The sequence below is a fragment of the Trachurus japonicus genome, chromosome 5, assembly GCF_045865225.1.
Source record: "Trachurus japonicus isolate A0001 chromosome 5, Traja_1.0".
In the NCBI taxonomy this organism is placed as follows: domain Eukaryota; kingdom Metazoa; phylum Chordata; class Actinopteri; order Carangiformes; family Carangidae; genus Trachurus; species Trachurus japonicus.
The window spans coordinates 35,942,944-35,953,514 of record NC_140911.1 but is presented as its reverse complement, the minus strand read 5'-3'; the positions used below and the strand labels follow the sequence as shown (position 1 = coordinate 35,953,514).

Sequence of the window (10,571 nt, the reverse complement as noted above, 5' to 3'; positions counted from 1 at the left end):
GCCTGTGTGTTTATTTATAAAGCGAGGGAGGGGGGATGGAGAGAGGAGGGGGGGGGCACTTCCTCGGTCTATCTGGGGTCATACGATCCTCTCAACGTAGATCCCTAAATGAATAGTGGGCTCGACGGCCACACCATGCAGGACCGGTCCCTGATTGGTTCATGGCACAGCAGTAATAAATACTCTTGGGGTATATATAATGCGGCAAGGTGTGAGAGTTCCAAGAAACGAGAAACCCCAAAGATAATAAAGAAGAGCTGCTGGGAACATTACTATTCTGCTTTCTTTAAATAAATACAAAATACGAATTTGAGGATGAGGGCGCAGATCCAAAAAGTTCCTCAGATTGTTGAGCTGCTGAAGAAGAAGTCTATAGGGCTGCAGCACTTCAAACCCACATCCTCTGTGTGCGTCTTGGAGGAGAAGGATGCTGTGGAGGCTGCGCCGTGCCCTCACGCTGCCTCCAGAGCGCACAGTCTGGACGCGATCCCGGGACCCACCAACTGGCCGCTGGTCGGCAGTCTGGTCGAACTTCTGCGGAAAGGAGGTCTGACCAGACAACACGAAGCACTGGTACAGTATTATTAGAAAGTTCTGCATTTTTGTTTTATTTTTTCAGCGTTATAAGACCTTTTTTTTCAGTTAACGCCGCAAAAAAAGAAAGAGAGAGAATGATGTGTCCTATTTTTTCTATTTATCCAAATCGCCTTTCTCTGACCAAATTTAAGAATTATGTGGTTTTGTTTTAGGTTGATTATCACAAGAAATTCGGTAAGATTTTCCGGATGAAGCTGGGCTCCTTCGAGTCGGTGCACATTGGCGCACCTTGCTTGCTGGAGGCGCTCTACAGGAAGGAGGGAAGTTACCCTCAGAGGCTGGAGATCAAACCCTGGACAGCATACAGAGACCTGAGGGACGAGGCGTACGGACTCCTCATCCTGTGAGTAGACTGTCGGTTCTCTTGATAGCGATAACAAGCATCAGTTTGAAGCAGAAGTGGAGACAAGAATGGTTTACTTCAGGACATTAAAGGCTGATGATCTTAATTGTTGGTTTGCAGAGAGGGTAAGGACTGGCAGAGAGTGAGGAGCGCTTTTCAGCAGAAACTGATGAAACCCACCGAGGTGGTGAAGCTTGATGGCAAAATAAACGAGGTAAGATCCTGACCTGTATGGTGCTTATAAATAAATGCACGTAAGATTTAATCCGGTGCAGCTGCTCAGGGACTGACACATTGTCTGTAAAAACAGGTGTTGGTGGATTTCGTCGGCAGAATTGGAAAAATAAACCACAATGGGAAGATTGAAGACTTGTACTTCGAACTGAATAAATGGTCGTTTGAGAGTAAGTTCAGATGTTTTTGCTCAGTTATTCATTCAGGGAACAATTTAGGACGGATTTCAGAAATGCTGAATGACAAGCAAATGTCTAATTTTGTGTGATTATCATCTGAATAATGGTAAACAGGGAATGTTTGAATGTTGATTACATATATACAGTATATATTATATATATATTAAAACATCATTTAAAAGACTTCTCATTATAGCCTTTTACTTTTCTGGTTGTCATTTAAAAGATTTACTCACAAATCATTTCAGTTTTACAATCCATTACTTAATTATGTTGTCATAATGCTTCATCATATTGCATTATATTGAATTAGATTAAATTAGTTATGATTTTGTGGCTGGGTCAAACCAGAAGTAAATCTCCTTAGAGTCTGTTCACTTTAAATGCATCTCTGAAGCTGTTCATTATGAGCTAAGGTTTTCTTTGCTCCTCTCTGTCGTTCAGCCATCTGCCTCGTCCTCTACGACAAGAGATTCGGTCTTCTGCAAGAGAAAGTCAACGAGGAGGCAATGAACTTCATCACAGCTGTGAAAACAGTAAGTGTGCCTGTTGTTATTCCTCTCACAGTAGCAGTGTGTACTGTAGGAGAGAATGCTGGACATGATCTGTGAGACACCGAGGCCCAGGACTGTGCAGTTCATTGGGTTCACACCAAGCCGAGGTCAGCTGAACCGCAGCCAGTGATGCAGCAGTTCAGCGTCTGCCTGTATTTACTGGGATTTACTGGGGCAAACCAATATCATCCACAGACAAGAGATGATAAGTGAAGGCTCACAAAGGTCTCAAGGGGCAGTGGGTGCAGGAGGAAGCAGAGGAAATATTGAATCAAAGATCTTCAGTGAGAGTGAGGATGATTACATTTAACTGATAATTCTTTGCTCTGTCTGCTATGTGTGTTTCTCTCTTTAGATGATGAGCACATTTGGCATGATGATGGTCACACCAGTGGAGCTCCACAAGAGCCTCAACACCAAAACATGGCAGGACCACACCGCCGCATGGGACCGCATTTTCAGCACAGGTACACGCAGTTTATACTACACCAGCAAATGAAGTTGACAGTTTGATTGTACGGTTTGTACCAGGACTTTGGACCCCTTACAAACCGCTCTGACCTATGTGATATCACGGACTGACATGAGGAGAATGAAATTTTCAAGGACATTTCGTGTGTCATGTTTACACAAAGTTTTTTGTGTCATTTAGTCAGGGACACGGGTTATTGGTTGGTTAGTAGAGACATGACATAGCGTGAATGGAAAGGCCAGGTTGGTCTGAGCTCACTTCCAGTCGGACTGTGAGGCAGGAGTGAGATTTAAACCAGGTGCTTCAGTGTTTTGTGTACTTGGCGCTCTGGGTAGATCTCAGCCAGAGTCGTAGTAAACCGCATGACCTAAGAGGGAGAAATCTGCCAAATATTTGTAGTAGTGCGAGGTGGGGGCCAGACATCAAGGGATGAGAAGATGATGATGCTGGTTATGCTGTTTACTCGGCTGAAGCTGTTGACAGCCTCTCACAAACATACACACGTAAACACACACTTTCCCAACAATTGGTGGCGGAAGGAACATGTGAGCATGAATGTGAGCCTGATTGGGTTTTTCTTTTTCCCAAATAATTTGTTTAGTGTATTTTTAACTGCAGCAAACTGGCAATCAGTTATTTAGTCAGTTGAGTTAATTTTTGTGTGTCATGTGATTTAAATGATGCTCAGCCCTGTAAAAGCTTATGACTCACATAAACAGTCTGAGATCAAACAAGTGAACCTGGGACAGCAGTATATAAATAGCGAGCCACTGACTTGTAGAGTCTTAGATCGTAAGGATAACGTGTCACGTAAGGACAAACACCAGAGCTACTTTGTAAATGCTGAACTTTGATTTCACACATTGTGAATATCTCAGCGACCCCACAAAGGAATTTCTGCAAATCTGGTACAAACACTCACTTGGACTGAAATAGGAGTGACCTAGTTTTGGTCATAATGTGAGCTAATTAGGAGATTCACATCTGATATAATATGATTGTGGATGGACAGAAAAATGAATATTATCAAAATTTCCACACTAATTATAATATGAAAAAGGAGCAGTGGCCTTTATTTAGGAACAAGACTGAAGTAATGAACCGTGTACCGTGTAATATGTGAAATCTGTATGTTTACATGGTCCTTACTTTGTTCTCCCTCAGCTAAAGTCTACATAGACAAGAAGCTGAAGAGGAACGAAGTCAGAGCTCCTGATGACTTAATCGGAGACATCCTTCACCACAGCTGCCTGTCAAAAAAGGAACTGTATGCAGCCATCACCGAGCTGCAGATTGGAGGAGTGGAGACAGTGAGTGATGTTTATACCTCCAAGAAATAAAGTATCTTTCATTCACAGACATAGTTTCACATTTTGGAAAATGTGCCCATTTATTTCCTTCACAAACGTAAAACCTACAGATTGATACCGTTCTCATATCTGGTCAAGAAGCTGTTGCCAGTTCAGCTTAGCATAAAACTCTGAAGCTCATCAGTCAACACATTATTTCTTCTTCAACGGCACAACCCAAAGTGAAAATGTTAAAATAGAAAGTTTTACCTTTGGACAGAGCCAGATAGTTGTTTATGCTAAGCTAACCACTGTGGACAAGTGTGCAATCTTTTAACATGTGGTGAGAAAAAAACACATGTTTCTCCAAAATGTGAAACTCTAGCTAAATAAGACTGTATCTCTGCCTTTGGTTTATGTTCATTTTCTGCTCTTAAATGAGATGATCACATAGCTGAAGTGCATCACCACTCAGCTCCCAACATGATATAACCTTTTAAAGGTTTTACCTTTCGCCTATTTTTGTTCAAGTGGGGAAAAAAAAAAAAAGTGTTCAACCTCTAAAACAAACAGGTGCCCAATGTTACAGTGCCTCAGAAGTAGAAAGTGAATGTGGCGTGTGGATGTAACTGAGGAGCCTTTGAGGAACCCCAAACATTCCTCAGCTCCTTTTCAGGACCCCACTGAGGAATGTACTTAAGAGTAGCTGCCTCACTAAGTGACATTTCCTCTCTTGCCTCCTTCCCTCTCTCTCTCTCTGTCTCACACTTTCTCTCTCTCTTTCTCTGTGTTTACGTTTCTCAGACCGCTAACAGTATGCTGTGGGCTATTTTCAACCTGTCACGTAACCCTGGCGCCCAGAGGAAGCTGCTGGAGGAGATTAGAGAGGTGGTGCCTCCTGACCAGGACCCGTGTGGAGAGCACATCAAGAGCATGCCCTACCTCAAGGCCTGCCTCAAGGAGTCTATGAGGTACAGTACAACAGGCTCATGATGGAAACATGAAACAGCTACAGAGAGCTCCTGGTTGCTACTACTACAGTTTCATTATGAGCAAAGGGAGAGGTTGGTGGGGGGGTGGGGGGTCTTATTTTGGCCCTGGGTTTCCCCTCAAAGGCAACACATGGGCTTTGGTTGTAGTCTTATGGTTGAATTTTCTCACAAAAAGACACAGATCAGTAAAAGGCAAGGCAGCAGAGATGAAAATACATCATCATTTGTCAAATTCAAGTGTGTAATGAGAAAATAAATGATGTCCTAGACCATTCTGATGTGTACAAATGCAGGAAACCAGCACGCAGATATTCACACGCACATGATCGAGACTTGACATGACATTACATCTGCCGACAAATTGAATTTATCTAAACAGTCAACAGTCAGCTTCAAATCAGACTCAGTGGCTGCATCATTTCACCCAGCTCCACGGAGATTAAGAGGGAAAACTGACACACATGACTGACTCAAAAACAAGCTTCATGAGATATGGTGGCATGACTAGCAACAACCGGTGGTCCCGGCTTAAAAAACCTGGTCACGTTCGGATCACTTCTTACCCACTATACAGTGCAGTCACAAGTTGTCATGTAACATGTTATTTAAAGCTAATACCATAACCACATCTTCCAGGGAATGCATTTGACCCTCCACTGGAGATTATATCTAACATTTTGCACTGTGGAAAACACTGGAATGTGTTTAGCTCCCCTTAAACAGCTTAAATATCAGTGTCATGTAATACTAGAACTTCATTCAGTCCATATTCTCATGTACTTTCTTCATATTTTTTACAGGTTATCGCCATCAGTTCCCTTCACCAGCAGGACCCTGGACAAAGACACTGTGTTGGGAGATTATGCCATTCCCAAAGGAGTAAGTGGCTTAGTTCTTGGTTGCCACCTTACATGAGCAGATTACATTCTCGTATTAATTACATTATACTGATGTCTAAATGAAGCATTTTAGAAAAACTTGCTAACATACTGTACAAAGTCTAAATGGAGCAACTCCTCTAAAACATGTGCATAGCAGCAAACGTTAGGATTTGCTTTAATAAGATCTTTATTCCACTTTCATCTTGCAATCTAATGCTACATATTCAATTTCTCTTAAGCAAATTGTGAGAATTGTGTCACGTCCATTATAAAACTAAATTTTAATTGTTATTTTCTTCCATTTACAGACTGTTTTAATGATAAACACCCATGCGCTGGGCTCCAATGAGGAGTATTTTGACAATGGGAAGCAGTTCAAACCTGAGCGCTGGCTCCGAGAGAATAGCACCATCAACCCCTTTGCCCATGTGCCCTTCGGCATCGGTAAGAGGATGTGCATCGGCCGGAGGCTGGCAGAGCTGCAGCTGCAGCTGGCTATGTGCTGGGTAAGAGGATGAGACGAGTTCACTTTAGTTCAGTTCAGCTGATACACCTGATCAAATGGCACTTCATTAAATACCTTTTTTGTCTTAAAAACATCTGATCTGATCGGTACACTTGTGCTCGCCTCTCTCTCTGCAGTTGGTCAGAGAATACGAGATTGTGGCAACAGACAATGAGCCACTTGATGTGATCCACTCAGGACTGCTGGTTCCCAACAGAGAACTGCCGGTCGCCTTTATCAGGAGATGAGGTAAGAAGGAAGGCTGGATCTCCAGTGAGTTTACAAATCAAAGCCAAGAAAAAGACTGACCCATAACAAAAATGTTAAATCACCCCAAGACTTGAATACATACAGTATGTGCTCGTGTACATAGCAATCTGTTTATTTAACTCTCAGGAAAGCTATGTAATCGTTCAACCATTCACTGTAAATACTAAGAACTGTACACTAATGAATAATTTCCTCTGCCCTCTCAGGCTCCATATTCAACTCTTCTGGACATAGTGACAGAAAGACGATACCTCTGTTTCCATGGCCCTGATGGTCCAGTGACTCCCTGCATTGCTGCTGTGTAAATAGAAAAAAAAGACCATACAATTATTATTATACATGTAATCATACCATAAATACCTCATACTTATTTAAAACTATTACTTATGACTGTTAATAACTGACCAAAATACCGGTTGTAATGTACAAATTGAATGTTGTACCAAGGCAGCTGTTCTCAAATCTTAATGTAATGTCCTCATCTGAGACATGTGTATGTAGATGTCAAACTATCCATGCTTTTCCTTGTTTAATAACTTATAAACATATATCTATATAAATATATACACACAAACATATACAGTATGTATACACATATAGGACATGTTTGTTTTTCACTATGTATATAAAGTGTCATTGCAATGTTTTGAATAATGTACATTGTTTTATGTAGAGACTTATTTTATTCACTGAAATAAATACATTAACAAATGTATTTGAGACTCACAGTCTGTGTTTATTTTTGAAACTGGTGCATTGCTAAGTGTCTGTATTAAAGTCTTTGGGTGATTTAAGCTTTCCCTGGAGTTTTACAGCTCAAGAAATTGAGCTAAATAAATATTGAAAAGCTTAGTTTAGCACGTAAACAAGCTGCTTTCTTTAGAATGTGGCTCAATACTGGACTCCGATCATTATAGGCTTGATAGTTTTTGCTCTCAGACTGTTAAATTTGAGGGATTTTAAAGATCTGAAAAAAATTGTAAAAAAAAAAAAAAAAAAGTATGAGCTCTAGCTAAAACAATACTATGAGCCGAGTGCTTATTTGCTCACAATAATGGAGCTATCATACTGATGTAAATCAGGTACAATGATTATGATGTTCACAATCCAAGTTAAGTCTACTGGCAGTCCAATATGAGCTAATTAATTCAATCGCAGGCCACACTGGAGGCTATCGTTTTTTACCTTTTTTCTTGATTAATGTGCACGTTGGGAGATCACCAAAGTGTTTAGGATACAGAAACGCATCATCCTATCAAGTCTGTTTTTTTCTAACTTTATTCACACAGATGACAAAACTGCAGGTACATGAGGCTGTAGTCTATTTAAACAATAAACATCATATCAGTACACTCTCTTTCATGTAAACATGTTAGCAGTGATCTTCTGACTCCAGCTGGACTGGAAACCACAAGTGCAGATGATAAATTATAGCGTCAACCAGTATTTTCATTGATCAGTTATGAAGACTGAGACTCTTGTAGCAACCATGCTGAAGCAGACATTAAAACACTGCACATGACTTTGCGTGTATATGTTGATATGCACAACTGTGGGTTGTTTGCTTCCATTAAAGAAGCACAGATGAATGAGTGAATTGCATAAGTGAAACCTATTTATAGATACAAATGCTAATGAAAAGAAATGTGTGTGTTTCCTGTCAACAGTGAAGCATGTGTGTACTTACATTGAAGTTGAGGCCCTGGTGAGGATCAAACTCATGACCCCTGGTTTTGCTACACTGAACAGGAAAGATAAGAGAGACAATCCACAGCATCTTCCAAACACAGCACGTGTACCAGTGTTAATGTTTAGGTGATGAAGCCCACAGTCAAGATAGGACATTTATATTTAATAAATGCAGATAAGAAATATGGATATACAGTTTGAGGTTAAGTAAAAATATACACACTCACGAATGTTAGAGATATTTGACTTTCAGGTGAAATTTATGGAAAATGTAAAAATGTTAGTGCTATAGTTATATTATATAATGAAAGTAGGGCATTTAAGTAAGTAAGTGTGGAATGGTACATTTCTTCACCTCACACAATGTATTGAAACAAAAGCTAACAGCAGTGGTGGTGGGTATACCACAAAAAAAATAAATTGTCATGTGGACAAAGGATGTCCACTAATTTCTTTCTGTGACTCTTCCAGTCTCTCTGTGTCTCTGTTCAACCTGCTGATGACACTCTGTGACACTCTAAGCTCAGTGGACATTTCCCTATTAGAACATAGAGTCTGAAGCCTCCACATGGCCAAGTACTGTTGATGGATTGTTACTGTAGGTGTCGACTTGTTCTCATGATGTCAAAATGTGAACAGCTTGATGAAGAGGACTGTTTAAAAAAACAGAACATTTAGTGGTGGATTCATGGTTCAGAATGTTGTTTTGATTTTTGCAGTTCATCACCTTGTTAGAGAACAGCATGTTATGTTATACTGTAAATACTATTGAACAGTTGGACATGTTCATTCAAAAGTTTAGAGAAGGTCAAATCTATTTCACTTGTAAAGGTTATAGGGCACTTAAGGTGCATTCTGAAATTTCATCCATAAACCCAATATACCTAGTACGTACCTTTTTGTGAGTAGTGTCAGAGAGTGTCACATTGTATTTTTAAATCTTATCTAATCTGTTTGAGTAGGTGGCTTATCATATCAACCTAATCCTACAATCTTAAAATCATGTTACACAATATTATTTGCCATTGTTACTGTATTCTGAGATTAATGGGGTTGGTTTAGGTTAAGAAACGGAGTTAGGAGGTGAGGAGCTTGTACACAGTCTGCTATATTTAGCGTGAAAAATACACTTAAAATAAATCCTACAACAGGAGCGGAAACAGAAATGGAAGTTGTGAATGTGCATTTCAGCATCTTAACAACTCTCTCTCTCTCTCTCTCTCTCTCTTTGTTCCTATAAAAATAGAATAAGCATGTGGTCCAGCACAAGTGGGTCCAGTGCATTTACTCAGTACTGAAAAATGTTTCCTTTGCATGTATATTTCCATGTTTTCTATTGTGTACTGGTGCTAAGACCAACATTTTTTCAGACCTAATTACACTTTATGACAGACTTCCAGATGAACTTCCATGAAAAGGAAATCATGAAAGTTCTTTCTTACAAACAGTTTTACTTTGTGACCTGAACACCAAACAGTGTACCTCTGTTTTTTGCTGATAATATTTCTGTACTTTTACTTAAGTGCAATTTTAAATGTAGGGTTTTCTCTTGTAAATCGCTAAATTAAGTAGGTCCTTATATATATAATTTATTTATTATAATTTATTTATCTGTGTTTAAAGAAAGCGGCTGACAACTCATGTGTTTCTTTTTTGCACATAGAGGACAGACCACTCATCGTTGTCCTGATATCCTTCCTTTGCAGTTGCACACCACTTCACACCTTGATTCAATTGTGACTCTCACATGACTTACGTACATGTGACCTGTACACTCACATGTGACCTCAGGTGACATTAACATGTGAAGGGGTTACATGCCTCACAGGTCAGGAGGACTGGTTAAAGCCCCTTAGATGAAGGGCAAAACATTCTGAAGTAAAACTAAGTAGGGTATTTACTGTATTAATAAATCAAAGCAATTTAAATGTTGGAGAAACTATAAAATGAACTTTGTCATGTTTTCTCATCTTATTCATATTAGTGACAGATGAGTTATAGGCTACTGTATTTCAGTTAAAGATGTGTTGGAAGTTGGAATTTGCAAGTAAATAATAATAAATAAATATAATTTACATATTACAATCACGAGAATTAAAGGAAATTTACCGATCCCAGCTGACATAGGTTGAGGGCAGGGTACACCCTAGAAAGGCCGCCAAATTATCTCAGGGCTGATATAGCAAAACAAACAACCTCACACACTCAACATTCACATCTACTGTATGGGCAGTTTTACAGTTGCCAGGTAACCTAAATGCATATTAAAGCTGCTTTGCAGCAGTGGTTGGGGCCAGGCAGTTTTGGACACATTTAGGCAATTTTGAGTAACAAGAGACAAAACAGGTAGACAACAAGAATATTGGCTTGATCGTGTCCATTTTGCCTGATTCCGCCCTAGCTGGGACTTGAACTCTCTGTCTGACATCAAGAATCACCACCTAACTCACTGAGCAAATTGGCTGGAAAAGCAACCTGGCGTGTGGCTTCACAGATGGACTCAGGTAGTCACCACCCAGGCAGCAGTTGTCAGGACAGATTTCATTTATTGTCAAAAATTCTGTTA

General features: G+C 39.9%; 1 protein-coding gene across 1 annotated transcript; it reads left to right on the top strand.

Annotated features, from left to right (window-relative positions):
• The first annotated feature begins 222 nt into the window (after positions 1-222).
• cyp24a1 (cytochrome P450, family 24, subfamily A, polypeptide 1) lies at positions 223-7,031 on the top strand. Its single transcript, XM_085777787.1, has 12 exons — positions 223-573; positions 750-940; positions 1,061-1,154; positions 1,251-1,344; positions 1,798-1,889; positions 2,263-2,374; positions 3,544-3,689; positions 4,473-4,639; positions 5,461-5,539; positions 5,850-6,047; positions 6,184-6,295; positions 6,523-7,031. Exons 1-11 carry the CDS (start codon positions 316-318, stop codon positions 6,292-6,294), a joined length of 1,542 nt encoding a protein of 513 aa, XP_085633913.1. The 5' UTR covers positions 223-315; the 3' UTR covers position 6,295; positions 6,523-7,031.
• The last annotated feature ends 3,540 nt before the right edge of the window (positions 7,032-10,571 follow it).

Coding starts and splice junctions, on each gene's coding strand:
- cyp24a1 (XM_085777787.1), top strand. CDS start 316: ATGAGGGCGCAGATCCAAAAAGTTCCTCAGATTGTTGAGCTGCTGAAG. Junction 1,155..1,250: donor TTGATGGCAAAATAAACGAG/GTAAGATCCTGA, acceptor CTGTAAAAACAG/GTGTTGGTGGATTTCGTCGG. Junction 1,890..2,262: donor TCATCACAGCTGTGAAAACA/GTAAGTGTGCCT, acceptor TTCTCTCTTTAG/ATGATGAGCACATTTGGCAT.